Source organism: Lutra lutra, chromosome 2 (genome assembly GCF_902655055.1).
Source record: "Lutra lutra chromosome 2, mLutLut1.2, whole genome shotgun sequence".
Classification (NCBI taxonomy): domain Eukaryota; kingdom Metazoa; phylum Chordata; class Mammalia; order Carnivora; family Mustelidae; genus Lutra; species Lutra lutra.
The window spans coordinates 142,680,966-142,699,087 of NC_062279.1; the positions used below are offsets into that span (position 1 = coordinate 142,680,966).

At 49.4% G+C, this 18,122-nt stretch overlaps 1 protein-coding gene across 1 annotated transcript in view; it reads left to right on the plus strand.

Moving 5' to 3' along the window:
* Positions 1 to 18,122, plus strand: part of HTT (huntingtin) — a 142,895-nt gene that overhangs the window by 52,141 nt on the left and 72,632 nt on the right. Inside the window, 13 exon segments of the mRNA XM_047718723.1 lie at positions 1,287 to 1,398; positions 1,645 to 1,782; positions 2,626 to 2,784; positions 2,873 to 2,970; positions 4,064 to 4,203; positions 5,203 to 5,266; positions 5,513 to 5,613; positions 8,431 to 8,577; positions 10,288 to 10,408; positions 11,783 to 11,859; positions 13,107 to 13,258; positions 14,282 to 14,484; positions 16,900 to 17,026. Coding sequence (XP_047574679.1) covers positions 1,287 to 1,398; positions 1,645 to 1,782; positions 2,626 to 2,784; positions 2,873 to 2,970; positions 4,064 to 4,203; positions 5,203 to 5,266; positions 5,513 to 5,613; positions 8,431 to 8,577; positions 10,288 to 10,408; positions 11,783 to 11,859; positions 13,107 to 13,258; positions 14,282 to 14,484; positions 16,900 to 17,026 — 1,639 coding nt within the window.

Sequence of the window (18,122 nt, forward strand, 5' to 3'; positions counted from 1 at the left end):
CGCCCCTAACTCCCCATTCCTCCCTCTCCCCAGCCCTTGGCTCCCATCATTTCCTTTGTGTCTCCCTGGACCGTAGGACGTGCCTACAGGTGGAACCATGTGGTATTTGTTCTTTTGTGACTAGCTTAAGTCACTGGGTGTAATGTTCTCAGACTTCATCTGTGTTGTAGGAGGTGTCAGGATTCCCTTCTTCTCTGACACTGAGGCATATTCCACTGTGCAGGTGGACCCCATTTTGTTCTGTTCATCCGTTGATGGATCCTTGGGTTTACTTCTGACTTCTGGCCGATGTGAATGATGCTGCTGTGAACTTGGAGGTGCAGGCATCTCTTTAGGACTTTGCTCTAAGTTCTTTGGGATAGACACCCAGAAGTGGAATTTCAGAGTCCTCTGGTAGTTCTAGTTTTAGGTTTTTTTGAGGACCCTCCGCACATCGTCCTCAGTGGCCACACCAGTTTGTGTTCCCACCAGCCGCGCACAGGGTTCTGGTTTCCCTGGGTCCTCGCCTAGGCTTGTCATTTTCTGGCTTATTTTGAGAGCAGCCATCCTACTGGGAGTGAGGTTGTATGTCACTGTGGCTTTGACTTGTGTTTCCCTAATGATGAGTGATGTGGGACATCTTTTCATATGCTTCCTGGCCATTGTATTTTGTCTTGGGAGAAATGTCTGTTCAATCCTTAGCTGTTTTTAATCAGGTTTGGGCTTTTGTTGTTGTTGTTGACTTTATCCATTGAATTGCTTGTAAAATATCCCTGAATTGCTTACCTTTTTATCTGTAAGTGGCTTATCTTCCCAGTTAATTTTAAATTCCTTGAGGGCAGGGAACAGTTTTGAACTTAGTCCTTCTGTAGATGCCCAGTCATCCTGCAGCCTCCGTGCTTCCTTCCAGGTCCCGCTCCAGCCAGGTCTGTCCCCTCTCAGCTCTGGGCATTCGCAGGGCTCTTGCCTCTGCCTGAGTAGCTGCCCCTTGTCCTCTAGATGGTGGCTCATGCTGTTCTTGCCTGAGCAAACTCTCCTGAGTGCTGGCTCCCAGCTGCCTTCTCTCCAGCGTGCCCTCTCTGTACCCTGAGCTCATCGCTGCCACTGCCCATGTGACCCTGTGGCTCAGCTGCCTCTGACCACTCTGATTGGGCTCCACCGTGATCTGTGAGGACAAAGATGGGCATCTCTGTGTCCCCAGCACCTGGCATAATTGGTGCTCTGGACCTGTTTGTTGAACACACTAGTGAGCGAATGTGCTGGTTCCTTGATCCTAAGACCAACAAGTGTTGCTTTCTGTGTTGTAGCCTTGCCGGATCAAAGGTGACATAGGGCAGTCTACCGATGATGATTCTGTTCCTCTTGTCCATTGTGTCCGCCTTCTGTCTGCTTCATTTTTGCTGACTGGGGAGAAAAATGGTAAGTATAGAAAGGCAGGTATAGAGCTGAAGGAAATACTGACGTGTCAAGGTCACCTCGGTGGCTGATTTGCACCTCATTGCTGTAGCAGAGGGAGGGAGTAGAGTCTGGGCCGAACGGTGGCTTTCACTGACTGATGGGCGAAGGGAGGGGATGCTGGGGGAGCAGGGTTACTGGGTTTAGTTTTATTTCTGTGGAAACTAAATGTTGGCTGCTTGGAAGGTGATCTCAGTGGTTTCCTTGCAGTGTTGGTTCCGGATAGGGACGTGAGGGTCAGCGTGAAGGCGCTGGCGCTCAGCTGTGTGGGAGCTGCTGTGGCCCTTCATCCCGAGTCCTTCTTCAGCAAACTTTATAAAGTGCCTCTTGACACCATGGAGCACCCTGGTATGTTACAAGTTCACGGCTTGTCCCTCACGTTTAGTCGGTACTTTGGAAGCTACTTCAGACCATCTTGGCGGTTGTGGTTTAGAGTAGTACGTGTTCTGAGCTGATTTGTGGTATTTTTGAACTGTGTTGTAGCTCCATATAAAACACATAAATAGTAGTGCTTTTTGGACTCCCTGTCGATGCAATGTTTCATTTAAACACAAGTGACGAGACAGTAGATAAGTGGGACCATAAGAGCCACTTTACATACATACTGGATTTTTACCAAAAGCACAAATCATGTATAATCAAAATTGCTTTGGGTCACACTCAGCCAGGCCAGATGTTCACACTCAGAGACAAGTGGGAGCCGAGATGAGCAGAGCAGCCACAGATCCAGCTCCTGTAGCACACGCTCTGGGACCCACTCTCATGGTGGGGAGGAGCCACACTTCTAAAATTATCCTCCCGCTTTCTCCCCCTTTCCTTGGGCGAGGGGATACACTTGTGCTTTTGAATTCATATTAGGTAAGTGTGGACTAGTTTGAATTTCTCTAATCTCTTTTTTTTTTTTTTTTTTTTTGGAAGTGAAATCTTGGAATTTTATTATTGGTTGGCAACCTGGAATTATAGTCCAGAACATCTGTTATGTTGAAGTGATAGCAGACCTGTGATGAATCTAGAATCCTTAAACCTCACTGTATTTTTTTACTGCTCATGGCTATTAATATTCAAGTCTCTTCTAGATTTGGATTGCCCCCCCCTTCTTTTTTCCCTCTTTCCTGAGAATGAAGCTTTTGTTCTGAGTTAGAAAGTTGATGGTAGGGGCTTGTACAGTGGCTGGGCAATTTATCTCTACAGAGGAGCAGTACGTGTCAGACATCCTGAACTACATTGATCACGGAGACCCCCAGGTCAGAGGAGCCACGGCCGTTCTCTGTGGGACCCTCATCTCCTCCATCCTTAGCAGGTCCCGCTTCCAAGTGGGGGACTGGATGGGCACAGTCAGAACCTTGACAGGTAATGGTGCAGTTTTCAGTGCATTTTCTAGGTAGAATTCCCAAGTTCAAGTTTGTGTAAAGTGCTTGCTGTTTGCTCTTCTGGTCAGGAAATACATTTTCTCTGGTGGACTGCATTCCTTTGCTGCAGAAAACTTTGAAGGATGAATCTTCTGTGACTTGCAAGTTGGCTTGTACAGCTGTGAGGGTAAGCATCATCTTTTGTGGAAGTCACTTCTTTGATTAGCAGAGATTTTGTCACTGTTATAACTAAAATCGGGCTTAATAGTAAACAGTCATAGACGTTGCAAAGCTGTAAACAGTAGCAGCCGTGTGTGTGTGTCTGCCATGCCGCCGCAGAAAGCAGCTCAGGTCACCGTCAGGTTTGTTTCCTAGGGTGTTGCGGGAGTTTCAGTACTCCGAGTGTGTGTTTGACATGTTTCTTTTCGTACAGGGTCTATTTAGACATACACTTGGCCAACATGGAGGGTAAAACCTGTTGAATTAAACCCCACTGGCACTCTTGGGCCCACAGGGTGCTGAGTTTGGGGCCGGGGGGCTGCGAGGTTGTTCAGTGAGCTCCGTGCCATGTCCCTGCAGCACCCCCGGTCTGGACGCGGCGGCGTGCTGGACCTTTTTAGATCAGCTGGTCTGTGAACCACAGGTGGCCAGTCACCAACACTAACAGTTAACTAGTAAAGATCAAAGGAAAACCCCGACAGTTGTCACATGAATAGGATACCTTCCCTTTTCAGAATGTCATGGCAGGAACTGTTCCTTAATTCCAGATGATTGTCAGGTTTCAGTTGCTCTTTGCGGGAGCACAGCAGGTCTCCGACCTTGAGTCCACTCGCGTCCACTCTGCCCTGAGGGGCGGGGAGGGCGCAGCCAGGGGGGCTGTGCCGCGGCTGGGGGGCCGTGGAGTACACGGCTGCTTAGCAAAAGGCCCGGCTCCCCCATTGGCCCCGGGTCTGAGGCTTGTTTTAGAACAGGTTTACCCCTGCTCTGTGGTCACGAAATCGGTGTCTGGGAGTAGAGGCCTTGATCAAGACAGCAGTGGGAGGAAGGAGGACATACGGTGATGGGGAAGGGACGTGTTTATTGCTAAACTGGAGTTAAGGACATTTCTGAGGGACGTGGGGAATGTTCAGCGTCCCTGCCACGGTGAGAGGAGGAGGAAATGGGAACCCGGAGGCATGCGCATGCTGTCGGAGGCATGCGCATGCTGTCGGAACCATCTCAGGAGGCAGTGGCGGCGCTGAGCCTGACCCCACCCATCACGTGGCGACCTTATCTTCCAGCACTGTGTCATGACTCTGTGCAGCAGCAGCCACAGCGAACTGGGGCTGCAACTGGTCACCGACTTGCTGACCCTGAGGGACAGCTCCTACTGGCTGGTGAGGACGGAGCTTCTGGAGACTCTTGCAGAGATTGACTTCAGGTGAGTGATGAATCAGGTTCCTTAGGTCCGTAAACCAAAGCTGCTCGGGAGTTCGGGCCAGGAGCTGGGAGGCCTGGGTCATTGCTTCAGGTGCTCATTCGTGATGGTCGTCAAGTCACCTGTGAGTTGGGAGTCTGGGTGGCATGGAGAGCTGATGCTGCTTTCCTCCTCAGCTTGCTTTGTGCTTGGGGTTTTACAATATGGGTGGAGGATTAGGTCTTCCTGGTGGTCTCAGTCACCTGAGCGGCCTGGATGGAGGGTACAGGAGAGCTCAGACTGCCATCTCTTGCTTGTGTGGACAAAAGGAATGTCCTCATTATACCGAACTTAGGTCACACAGCTCATTTGTACTTTGTTGCAATTAAAAAATAACGTGATGCCTTTTGCATTTTCTAAGAACAAGTTTGGCTTAAGATGTTGTCTTTCGGGAGGGGAAATTTCTTCTATTATCCAGGCGTTTGGGTGTTTTCCACACAGCTGTTACAACGTGCTTGCTGTGTGCCAGGCTCAAGGCTAGTGCCCCTGAACCTACTAGAGGTAGTTTCTTCCTCTCTCAGCATGTCTCTCTGAATGAGGGGTTGCTCTCAGCTCTGGCTGCTGGGAGGGACCCTGGGCCAGGGGCTAGGAACCTGCCCGAGGCCGTGCAGCCCCTCCCCGGAGTCGTGCAGCCCCTCCCCGGGGTCGGCAGGCCCCTCCCCTGGTGGCTGAGCTCACTCTGAGGCCCCTTGGAGTCTCTCACAGTACGAGATTATTAGTATTTGTTTTGAAGAAAACAGTTCACTAAGTCTGAAATGAGGAGAGGAATATGAAGTCCACTTACTTAAAAACCTTGGTCCTTCCATGGGTCTGAGGACATGCTCCCTCTCTGGTCTTCTGGGCGACAGGACCAGCCCCCTCCGGAGCCGCCCTCTGTGTCCTGCGTGTCAGGGTTGTGCCGGCCAATAGTGGGTGTCCATGGAGTCACTAAATTGTTTCATGTTAAAAATGTTCTTTTGTTAGGTTGGTAAGCTTTTTGGAGGCAAAAGCAGAAAACCTGCACAGAGGGACCCATCATTATACAGGGGTAAGCAGTTCATTTTTGTGAGGCCATGTCATAGCTTCCAGGGGTGCCTTCCCAGGGGTGTGGGTCTCCTCTGAGCGTGCTCTATTCTAGACTGACCCTGCCATTCAGGTTGTGACAGTCATGCTTGTGTGTGTGAATTTAAGACTAGTGGTCGTGAGGGCTCCCTCATGGTCCTTCCAAAGTATCTTACGTGAAATGGGCTTAAAGACAGATGTCATATCTGTTTCTGTTTCCTTCTCTCTGAAGCTTTTAAAACTGCAAGAACGAGTGCTCCATGATGTGGTCATCTATCTGCTCGGGGACGAGGACCCCAGGGTGCGGCACGTTGCCGCAGCAGCCTTGATAAGGTATCTACCACCCATTTTCTCTCTTTGCTCACTTTCGTGGTGGAAGTGCAAAGTGGTAGGAGGAGGGGAGCTCGGTTATCTGAGAGTAGGTCAGCATTCCCGGATGCTGGATGCTCACTTTCAGCTCCTCTGAAAGCATCAGAAAAGACCAGGAGTCTAAAGTGAGGGTGAAAACAGGGCTAGCCTCCAAAAGTGATGCGCTTTCATTGTGAGAAGTTTGGAATATAGAGAAGAGCACAAGAAGAACATAGAAATCTCCTTTGGTTCTGCCTCTGGAGACAATCACTGTGAATGTGTTGAGTATAGCCTGTGCACGAGTCTATTCTACAAAATTGGGACCAAGCGTACGTGCAATTCAGTGATCTGATCATTTTCATGTACTATGTTATTGCATCTTCTTGCTATCAGACTCTTCTTAAAAAAAAAAAAAAAAAAACCTGACTGCCAGTGATATCTGGAGCCGCCCCCCCGTATTCGGATATGTTTGTATGTTTCCACTGAAGTACATGACGTGTCCTACAGAGTGAGATTGGTGAAGGCCACGCATACTGTTTCAGAAAAAGAAATACATAGTGAGTGGCCAGTGTCTTATTCTGTAGTTGTGATAAACTTTTATGTAAATATTATTTGGTAGGACAGTAAGTTTTCTTTGACTTACATAATGAATAATACTTGTGAATATTGTTATACACAAATGCTGATGTATACATTTTTTTCTGAGAATTAATTCCTGGAAGTTTAGTTACTAGGCCAAGCTTTCTGGTGTTGTGGGGTTTTTTTGTTTTGTTTTGTTTTTAATTTTTCATAGCTTTACTGAAGTATGATTTTGTGTCCCTTCACACTCACCCATTTTAAGTGTACGATTTAGTGATTTGTAGTAAACATAGAGATTTGTGTAACCATCACCACAATCCCAGTTTTAGAACATTTCCATGACCCCATCACCACATGGCTGATAGTACTTCCACTCTTGTGGCTACTGTGGATTGTACTGGCTGAACATCTGCCCACAAGACATTGTGTAGACACATGTTCTCATTTCTTTGGGTCGGTACCTAGAGTGGGTTGTTTTTTTTTTTTTTAAGATTCTATTTATTTATTTGACAGAGTGAGAGGGTACAATAGGCAGAGCAGAAGGCAGAGGAAGAGGGAGAAGCAGGTTCTCCTGTGAGCGGGGAACCCCACGTGGGGCTTGATCCCAGGCCCCTGGGATCATGACCTGAGCTGAAGGTGGCCACTTTAACCGACTGAGCCACCCAGGTGCCCCTAGAAGTGGATTTTTTATATGGGTTTTGGTACTTCCTGTGAAATTGCTCTCCAGAAACATACTGGTCTCTTAGTGACCAGAATATGATTGTGCCCAATTCTTCTCACCAAAAAAAGATTAAAAAAAAAAAAAAGTTAAGTATGTATCAATTGTTGAAGCAGAAATTGGTATTTTTTTTTTTAAAGATTTTATTTATTTATTTGATAGAGAGAGTACAGCAGGGGAAGCAGCAGGCAGAGGGAGAGGGAGAAGCAGGCTCACCGAGCAGGGAGCTCGATGTGGGAATTGATCCCAGGACCCTGGGATCATGACCTGAGCCGAAGGCAGACAGATGCTTAACTGACTGAGCCACCCAGATGTCCTGAAAAATACCTCATCTTTTTGAAGTAATACACGTTTACTTAACAAAGTTTAGGGAAAATATAAAATAGGAAATCAAAATCTCTGTGATCAAATGACTGAAAACCAAGGTTTCATTTTGATGTGTATCTTTTCTGTTTTCAGTGTTGTCATTTGCGTATTTCTTTGATTACTTGTGAGGTGTACTTTTTCTTGCACTTAACTGGATTAGTATGACTTGCCTACAATGATTTTGGACCTTTCCCCCTTTCTGCAAATGATAGCCATTTATTTTACCTTAGAAAGATGTTGTGCTTATGATCAGGTCTCCACAGAAGAGAGATTTTAATTAAAGATACTAGGGTTTGCAGACCAATGTGAGTAGGTAGTTGATTGTTTCTACGAGTTATGAGCCCCGTCCAAAAGCATATGAGCACAGTCCTGCAGAACACACACTGCCGATTGCAGAAATGGGCCCTTCTGTTCTCTTAGGAAATGTTGCCTGTATTCTGCATTTAAAAAAAATTTTTTTTAAAGATACTATATGTTCTTTGAGAGACGCAGCAGGAGAGGGAACACAAGCAGGGGGAGCGGCAGAGGGAGAAGCAGGCTTCCTGCTCAACAGGGAGCCTAACACAGGGCTCGATCCCAGGACCCTGAGATCATGACCTGAGCCGAAGGCAGATGCCCAATGACTGAGCCTCCCAGGTGCCCCCGTATTCTGCTTTTGAGTGGAGTTTGGATTTGTGAGGGGCTTCTGCTGGAGCTTTGCCATCTGGGAATACGTGGGACGGATTTGCAGGCAGAATTGCAAAAACAAGCAGGGTGCGGCCCACTGGTGTTCAGATCTGCTCTGTGCTTGGTACTCTCCGTGGATGGGGGAGTCACATACCTGTTCATCTTGCTCAAGAGGACCAGAAGGAGAACTTGAAATCCGAGCCTTTTATTGTACGTAGAGAAAGCTACTAAAGTTACGGCAGACAGAAAGGAAGTTCGGCTCCTGGTTATGGCAGGGGTGGCGTGACTGGTGCGTGGGCGGTTGGTCCTGGGACTGGCAGCCCCCTCCGCTGGGCTGGTGGACCCCCCCAAGGCGGGAGCTGTTGTTCTGTGGCTGGACCGCATTTCAGGCCTCCCCACCTCGACACAGGAGGGTGGTGCAGTGCAGGTGTGGCTCAGACCCCGTCAGTGAATGCACTCCACTTCTGTGTCAGGCTGGTCCCGAAGCTGTTCTATAAATGCGACCAAGGACAAGCCGACCCCGTCGTGGCTGTGGCGAGAGATCAAAGCAGTGTTTACCTGAAGCTCCTCATGCACGAGACGCAGCCTCCGTCTCACTTCTCCGTCAGCACCATCACCAGGTACGCGTGTTGCGTGTGGGGGTGTCATGGGGGGCTTTCCTGATGCATCGTGCTTTCCAGAGAAGAAGAGTCAGGTGAGGGCGTTTGCATAGGTGGTCCCCTTCGGTAGGGTGTCCGTCCTTTCTGGGATTTGCCGCCCGTCTTCATTTACGAAGCTCTGGCATAGTCATAGCAAGACTTCACGAATCTTCCAGTCCACTCACTACCAGACGAGTTCTCAAAGTGTATTTTTGTGTGTGACACTTAGGCTGTGTCTTTTCTAGAAACCTGTCCGGTAACTTTTTTGCCTCATTTGTGTTGCCGGTGAAGAGTATGGTGAGGTTGTCATCTTCTCAACTTTCAGGGGCCTGGGCCGTGTTATTTAGAACTGTCCACTAGCATGGATCTCTGCAGTTACTGCTGTTCACGTTGGCTGGGAGATGTTTTTAGTGGCCACTGCCATGGGCACACACAGCCCGCTCTCTTCAGCTCTTGGACCGGCACGCACACTGTGCAGTCATTGGCCCAGAAATGCTTTAATGAACCAGTCAGTTTTATGGATCTTAGTTTGCAAAGAAGCTGCAGAAGTGATCGTAAAAGACTGTCATGCAGGTTTAATTCCTTGTGTTTTAAACGTTATTTTAAAAATGAGTTTTACTTGTAGCTCTCCTTTCTATTAGTAGGAATTTTTTTTAAAAGCTAGACATCAGGTCTGAGATGTTTGCTTGATTGCTTTTGTTATGGATTTGGAGCTCAGCCAGTCAGATGTGGAAGTTCTTCCCTCAATAGCTGTCATCTCTTCTCACGTAAAGGTTGCTTTTAAAAAACACACGGAAATAATTTTCTTAGAGAATTCCCTTTATGTAAACCTAAGAAGCGGTCTTTTCTTCTCTCTGAGAAGATTCGGGCTAAATATTCCTTTAAGATCGCAAAAGCAGTGTGAGAGGATCTCACCCGGAGTGGGACAAGCTTAGGGTAAGTCGCTGTTGCTGAGCATCATCTCAGGAAATGCCAGCAGAGATGAGTCTAGCATCATGTTAGAATTGGTTCCTTGCTCCAACTTTGAAAGTCTCTCCAGTTTTACACACAGGCTGGCCTCTGGCCTTGGGCCGTGTTGCCCTGGTCCTTGCATAGAAAGCTCCGTGGCCAGCCGTGCGGCACCCTTGGCACCTTAGCCGCCCGCTGTCTGAGAATTGATGCGGGAAGAAAAGAAGTCTTCTGAGTTTTGTTGTTGGGTTCTGAGGATACCTGGAGATTCAGAAGTGACTCTAGCACTAGTTCTGCTCGGGCACTGCTGGTAACCAGGGCCAGGGACTCAGAGTCCGTGCAGGACCTCAGCAAGTGGCTGGCATTGATGTGCCGTGAGGGCGATGTTGGGAAGGGCACTTTCATCTTTCAGGGAATCAGGACCAGCTTTAAGGAATTTTTTGACTTAAAGTTTGATAAATGGGTGCTTTAGTCGCATGGAGAGGTGGCTGCGAGGCTGTGGTGGGGGAGCGCTGGGAGGCTCAGGGGGGCGCCGGGACGTGGGTGTTCAGGGCGGGCCAGGGCCTGGAGGGGACTTCCCCCACTGTAGTGCCCAGGTTCACTTCCTGACTGTCTTTCACATCAAAGTCAAGACTGCTAGGATGCCTCATAGGTCTTAATCTCAAACTTAGAAATGCCCTTTGAATTTTGGAAGTATCATAAGCTTCAATAGTAGATTTTAAGTCTCCATGTTTTTCTCGCTAGAATATACAGAGGCTATAACTTACTGCCAACCATGACAGACGTCACGGTGGAAAACAACCTCTCCAGAGTCATCGCAGCCATTTCCCGCGAACTGGTCACGTCCACCACGCGCGCACTCACCGTAAGTCTCATTGGGTGGCCTTGGCGAAGTTGACCCTGGGGGGTCCGGGCAGTTGGTTCTTCGCGGTGAGCTGCTATGTGAGAGCTCGCATTTGTGGTGCTCGCTAAGAACTGGTGCTTCTGGGAACAGAATCTTGGTGTATTCTAATGGAGAAGTACACTATTTTTTTTCCTGGTTATTAAAGTAATAGTGCTCTTTGTAAAAAAAAACTCAACCAGTACAGGAGGACATAAACGTGAGAATAAAAACTGCCATGATCGGAGTTGGTAATGCATCAGAAGTTCAGAATGCCTCCGCTGTAACTGAGTCCGTGATGTGTGATGGGCCCTGAGGGGAAGAAATCAGAAATGCCCGTAAAGGCGTTTGTATAACGTACTCATCTGTGTCATTTCCTGTGACGCTGACGTTGGAAAAGGACCGTGATGTCCAGGAATGCACGATGATTAAGTTCTGATTCTGATGAGACTCTGAGTATGGTAGCATATTTATTACACAGTAGATGACATGGGCTTCGGGGACGGTGTAGTGCTACAGGGCCGTGGGGTCGGAGTGTGCCTGTGTGTAATCCCATCTCTGTGAGGAAGTCCTAGCCACGCATGTACCCTCCTCACATACTCGAGAGTGACTGGCTAAAAATGGCCAGTTTTCGGATTGTGATCTTTGTTTCCTTCTTTATATTTTTGAGATGTTTACAAATTTTCTAAAATGAACAAGGGTAACTTTCATAGTCAGAAATAGAGACTGTTGTTAATTTGCGGATCACTAGGTTAAACCTTGTTGTTTTATGTGATGGAAGAAATGCTTGCCTGTTGTAGAAAACACCAACAATTAGGATTAGGCTATCCTCCTAAGTACATAAGTGCCTTTTAAACCTAAATATTATTTGGCCTCTCTGGTTTGGTCTTCCTTTGATTTGTTTAAGATATCATAAACTTCACTTACTGTATCTATTGTGGCTTCACGTGGTGGGCACTGTTTTAGGCTCGGGATGTAAACACATGAGGGTCTCTGCCCTTGTGGTCCTTGCAGTCAGGTCAGGAGATGGATGTCAGTGAGCTCGGGTGCGGGAGCAGAGCAGGGGCGGGGAGGAAGGGCGCTCAGGCAGGGAGGGGATGCCGGACCATTGCCATTTTGAGCAGAAGGGCTGTGCCCGCTGTGGGCCTGTCTTCATGGCACACGATGGGCCCTCCTTAGAACCTGTGTTCTGCCTGTCCCACTCTGTCTTGGAAGGATGAATTGGTACCAGGGTAGGACAGATATTGTCAGACACAGACCTCATTTATGTGTTTATTGTACTTTTTATAGGGTGAAACGTTCAATTTAATAAATGCTTTGTGTGCATGGGTGTGATGTTATTGTCCTTTTCTCCTTTAGTTTGGGTGCTGCGAAGCTCTGTGTCTCCTTTCAACAGCCTTTCCCGTCTGCATTTGGAGTTTAGGTTGGCATTGTGGGTATGTATTTTTCTCAGCATATGGTTATCTATACTCAGGTGATACAGACATTATGGTTGGAATCCCCTGTTTTCTTTCTTAAATCTTTTATCAGTGTGACCTTTTGGAAAAAAGCACCCAGTGGAATCCTTGCTTTTGCCCTGTTAGCTGTATGGGAAACCAGGGATAAAGCTCTTGGGAAGTCTAGATTTGCTGGGATTCTCATGGGTGTCAGATGCTCACTCTTCAGTGCCTTGGAGGGTTTCAGGGTGTCATTTGTAGGTTCATTTTGGAGAATTCACATATGCTGGCAAGATGTTTCCTTTTTTTTTTTTTCTTTAAAGATTTTATTTATTTATTTATTTGACAGAGATCACAGGTAGGCAGAGAGGCAGGCAGAGAGAGAGGGGGAGGCAGGCTCCCTGCTGAGCAGAGAGCCTGAAGCAGGCCTCTATCCCAGGACCCCGGGATCATGACCTGAGCCGAAGGCAGAGGCTTTAACCTACTGAGCCACCCAGGCGCCCCAGGCAAGATGTTTCTGATTGGTTTGATTCTCTCCAAATGTCTACACTACGTACTAGAAACTTAGGAACATTCTTTGTTTGAAATCAGACGTGTTCCGTTGTACAAAATCCTGATGGACTATAGGAACAGTCAGGCTCATCTGAGCAGTTTTTATTTAAAAATGACTTTTTTCCAGTAGATGGCCCTAATACCATTTGTGAAATAATTTCGAATCTCTTACAGTACTGAGGAGTGTGCTTTTATTATGTGTACTGATTTCTGAGAAGCATTTTGGTGACTTACCATCATGTTTGGAAGCATCTGCAGACGTCTTGCGTGTGTCAGCGTGTGGTCGGCTAACGTTTGCGTGGAGCGGCTGGATTGCTGGTCCGGAGTGCTTGCTTCCCTTTGTCCACGGGTGGTTACTGAGCGACTACAGTTTCCAGTCAGAGCTCCAGCACCTGATCTGACTTTGAGCAACTTTGGCATTGGAGTACAATATGCTAAGTCAAAATCCAGAGAAAGTGAAAAAGTTATAAAAAACAGTTTCAGTGGTTTTAATCAGATCTGCTGCCTGGTTTCCTTTGTCAGTGATTTTTATGGAGCTGTGTTTTACTGACAGAATGTTAGTTAACAATAGTGAAGTCACTTTATGAGCTAGTACAAAACGTACAGTGATGTGCCTTCTTCCTGGTTCATTCAAGAAGGCAGGACTGTTTGATTTAAAATTTTTGTCGTTTGATCTGGCACACATCTGTTTCCAGGGTGCCCCCACTGAGCGCCTCCGATGAGTCGAGAAAGAGCTGTACTGTTGGCATGGCCACGATGATCCTCACCTTGCTCTCGTCAGCGTGGTTCCCCCTGGATCTCTCAGCCCATCAGGATGCTTTGATTTTAGCCGGAAACTTGCTTGCAGGTACTGGTACTGACCTGAAACAGGGACTTGTGGTCTAGAGCTTTCGGGTTCCTTCTGGGGGTGGGGTGATGAACACACGGAGGGAAATTACTCCAGCGATGGTTTGATCCTCTAGTTGGAGCATCCAACGTGACCAACTGGTGTGTGCTATGGGCAGCTATTCTGACTGAGTAGTTTGAAGAAGCCTTTCCCTGTGCAGACCCTTAGTTGGCTACAGGTGAACTTATTTCTAATTCCATTTCAGCAGGCCCCATGTGCCAGGCACCACGGCTGTAAGATAGCATGCTGTGTGGGCTGTTCTCCAGTCAGCTGTGGGTCAGTGGGGAAACACGTAGTCCAGGGCAGCACCAGGAGGTCATAGCCACTCTCTTGTGGGTGCCCAGCACAGAAGGCAGGTCTTAGGGGCTGGCAGGAAAGGGCACCCCAGGTGGAGGGCATAGCCTGTTTGAAGGCATGGAGACATGAAAAGTTTTGTGACATCTGAGGACTGTGAGTCATCTGGGATGTCAGGTGAGGGCCGGGATGGAGAGTGTGGCCCGTGAGGAAGGAGGGCCCTGAACTTGGTGGGTGTGGGGTGTTGCTTCATTACGGAGGACTGTGTGTTTGCTGTGGGAGGTCACAGAATTGCCTCACAACCTAGCCCAGGGCAGGGTTCCTCCTTGGACCTGAGTGTGGCTTGGAGGACAAGGTAGGGAAACCCACTTGGAAGGTTCATGGCACGGTCGAGGCGAGACAGAGAGTCTCAACGAGATCCCAGCTGTGGCTGGGGGGGGGAGATTCTGAAGGGCAGGAGCAGCAGGCCGTGGCCACCAGTGGAACTTTGACTGTAAAGGTCCGGAGGGCCTGGGGTGATTGGCACATCCGGGGTGGGTGTGCATCTGGGGGTGACATTCATGCAAGTATTTGCGGTTGGAGGGAGCAGGTGACCACACAGTGGAGCTGTCCAGCAAACTCAAAGGGGGCAGGTCTCAGTGACTCAGCTTCCCTGGTGATTTCTCTCCCCATCCTTCTACCGTATCACAGCCAGTGCCCCCAAATCTCTGAGAAGTTCGTGGACCTCTGAAGAAGAGGCCAGCCCAGCAGCCGCCAAGCAGGAAGAGGTCTGGCCAGCTCTGGGTGACCGGACCCTGGTGCCCATGGTGGAACAGCTCTTCTCGCACCTGCTGAAGGTGATTAATATCTGTGCTCACGTCTTGGACGACGTAGCTCCCGGACCAGCAATAAAGGTAACTGCAGGCTGGCAGTTGCGTCAGTGCAGCCTTAGTGACCCCGTGGGCTCCAGACCTGCCTTCGCTCACTCGTCTACCTCTTCCTTACTCTCTTTTGCTCTAAATGAACAAAATTGCTCCCAGGGTGACAATAAATTTAACACCAAAATGTGTCCTCCAATTTGTAGCTCTTTCGGTACCATCCTTATTTACTGTCACCTCTAAGAGGGAAAGAACTAGCTGCGTCTGTAGGCTTTCGGCAGTGGCCGAGAAAGCTCAGAATTGACGTTGCCATGTCCTGGGACATCCGCAGACCGTTCTGCTTCTCTGAGAAGCACAGTTCCACAGAATGAACTTCAGAACAAATGGCAAACTGTTTGCACAGTGAACTTCAGATAGATGAATTCACTTATAATCAGACCCGATTCTTTGCTCTCCCGTATTTTCCATCTGAAGTTACTTCCACCATGAAAAACCTCTTTGAACATCACGTTCTCCCTTAGTGGCCATTTGGTCTCCCCATCACTACAGACTTTTCTAAAGAGGCGTGTCTCCCCACTTAACACCTTAGTGCCTCCTGCTGCCCCAGCACCAGCCTGGACACAATCAGCAGCTCCGGCCCCCGATTCTTAAACCCGGCAGGTTGGCTTCCGGCCACCATTCTCCAGAGCTGTGCTTACTGCCAAGATCAGTCTTTGAGTCTTGTGGGTGCCTCTCGGGTCCTGTCTGAACTGCTGCTCCACACCCTTGGAGCTGCCACGCTGGTCCTGACACGGGTGCTCCTCCTGGCCTCTAGGTTGTCTCTAGTTTTTCTCTACCCTGGTTTCATCTCTCTGCCCACCACAGAGAGCCTCTAGGCTCTGTTCTAGGTTGGCCTCTGTTTCGATACTCCTGGGCAGGTGCCCTCCAGTGTGGCTCTGCAGCGATGGGAACGTGGTGTGTCTCAGCCAGCCGGGGCGGCAGCTACTAACCACACGTGGCGAGTGAGCACTTGAAATGTGGCCAGTGCAGCTGAGGTGCTGAGCTGCTAATTTTGTCTGTCATGTGGAAGTGACCACATGTGGACCATGGCTCCAGTACGGGCGGGCAGTGCAGATGGTCACACGTCGGAGGCCCCAGCTCCGTCGTGGTACATCTGCAGAGATGTGTGATGCCTCTGCTGGGATGGCCTGCAGATCTCGAACATGAGTCTGAACTGCTTGGCCTCACCCCTGTCCGCCACACTCCCCTCACTTTGTGCTCCGTTAGCTGGGAGCATGATGGTCTCCTAGCTCCTCACTGTTCCTTGTCAAGTCCTGAGTTTTCCCTGCTAAACGTCCTGCAGACCCTACGCACGTGCACACCACTGTGTACACGGACGTATGCACATGCAGATCACACGTAGCTGAGCATGTACACGCGTCTGTGCATGGGATTCCCCATTCTGGTGCCACTTGGCGGCCTGGTGGACATTCCGCCGCCTCTCTTTCCCTCCTCCTGCTTCAGACGGCATTCTTCATATCCTCTTAGTTGCAGCGCAGTTCCCGTTCCCCACAGCTCATCTGTTCGGAGCATAGGATTGCATGGGTTTTCCTGTGCCCACAGTCACGTGGCCATCACCACAATCCATTGAGAGCCCAGGAAGGAACGCTATGCCATTTAGGTGTCACCCCCCCCAAACTTCCCATGCCCCCCAGCTCCAGGTGGCCACCAGCTGCTTGGTGTTTCTATAGACCTGCTCGTCCCAGATATTTCACAGGAAGGGACTGTGCGATCCCTTCCGTCTGTCTCCCCTCCCTTGGCAGGCGCTCCGGATGCAGCAGCCCCTGTCCTGGCTGGTCTGTCTGTCCCTGCTGCCTTCGGTCCGCTCTCCTGCGGCAGCCGTTTGTCCCATTCCATCCGCTTCTCTCAGACCATGGAGAGAGGAGCAGAGCTGGGGCCTGCCGGGCACGTCCCTGCCTGGGGTCCTCACCGTGCCCCCATGCCAGCACCCCCACAGCATGTCCTCTGCCCTGTGTACAGGGTCTGTGGACCCTGAGCTGGGTGGCTTGTTAGCTTTAGTGTTCAAGAAGTTATTTCGTCTCTGAGCCCATTTCCTCATTTGAAGAATGGGTTTACAGCGTTGCTTCATACATTTGTCACGTCCTGGCTCCCGCAGAGTGCCCTGGCTGCTTGCTGCTGGGGGCAGTGGGCCCCACCTGGCTCTCTGAGGGGCCTTGCATCCTCGGTCACTCATAGCGCACCTGTTAGAAGGTTCTAGGTCAATACCTGCCAGTGTGATGGCTGTGAGGGCTACAGCAGGTGCTCTGTGGACTGTGTCTGAACTCTGTGAATGAGGACTCACAGAAAAAAATGATCACATGTAGTTGGGCTTAAGAAATGGGAAGCCTTGTGTGTGACTTTCAGTTTCTGTGTTGGTTGGGCGCCCTTCATGGACTCTTGTTTTTATTATAGGCAGCCTTGCCATCTCTGACAAACCCTCCATCTCTGAGTCCCATCCGACGGAAGGGAAAGGAGAAAGAACCCGGAGAGCCAGCCTCTGTGCCCTTGAGCCCCAAGAAAGGCAGTGAAGCCAGTCCAGGTATGAAATGACAACGGGGAGGGCTGGGGCTGGGGCACCCACATATCAGCGAGATCACATTCACGCTCAGCTTAATTTAATAGCTTGGTAGTTTTTGGAAATAAAATTCACGTCAGTGAAGCCAGAGAAGGAGTTTCCCTGGTTTGGTTTCAGATGTTACATATTAATTCCTAAATGCGTGTGGACCACATTCCCGTCTTGGCGTCACTCTCTGTCACTGGCTGACACGTGGCCGTGGTGGTCTGTGGGCCGCTGGCCCCCAGCAAGCCATCCTGCCTGCCATCCTCCCTGCCCCGCTTCTCCTTCTCTCCATTTACGATTTCAGTCAGGGAGGTATGTATGGATAGCCAGGAACAGAGCTAGTGGATGAAAGAGTTGGTTCTGACATGTGAAGATTAAAGCCTAAAGTGCCAACGTGGGGAACAATCATCTGAGTGAGAGGAACCTGACAAACTTAGATGTGTGGCGGGGTTGCCACCCCTGGGAGGGGCCGGGGTTTGCTTGGGGCCCTGTGACTTCTGGACCGGCCGTGAATGGGCACAGGAAGGCCTAGGCAGGGTGAGAGGCGACTGACCTGTGCTGTCGCGCTCCCACCAGACCTGTTGGCACATCTCACGGTGCTTGGGGGTCAATCGCAATCCTACCATGAGACACACGATGTTAAGGCTTTCGAAAAGTGCTCCTTTCTGAGAACTGTCGGGGCAACGCAGGAAGCTTTACCAGCTTTGAAAGCTTCTGAACTTGACAAATGTAGTATGTCACTGATCGTCTTCCGGTGGATTAAAGAGTGGGGGGCTGTGAGTCAGTAATCTTTAAAATTAATCTAGGGGCGCCTGGGTGGCTCAGTGGGTAAGCCGCTGCCTTCGGCTCAGGTCATGATCCCAGGTCCTGGGTTCAAGCCCCACATCGGGCTTTCTGCTCAGCAGGGAGCCTGCTTCCTCCTCTCTCTCTGCCTGCCTCTCTGCCTACTTGTGATTTCTCTCTGTCAAATAAATAAATAAAATCTTTAAAAAAAAATTAATCTTTAAATTTTGAGAACAGTTTTACTTAGTGCTTGGCATTTTAGTATTTACTATGGGTTGCGTGACAGTCTATT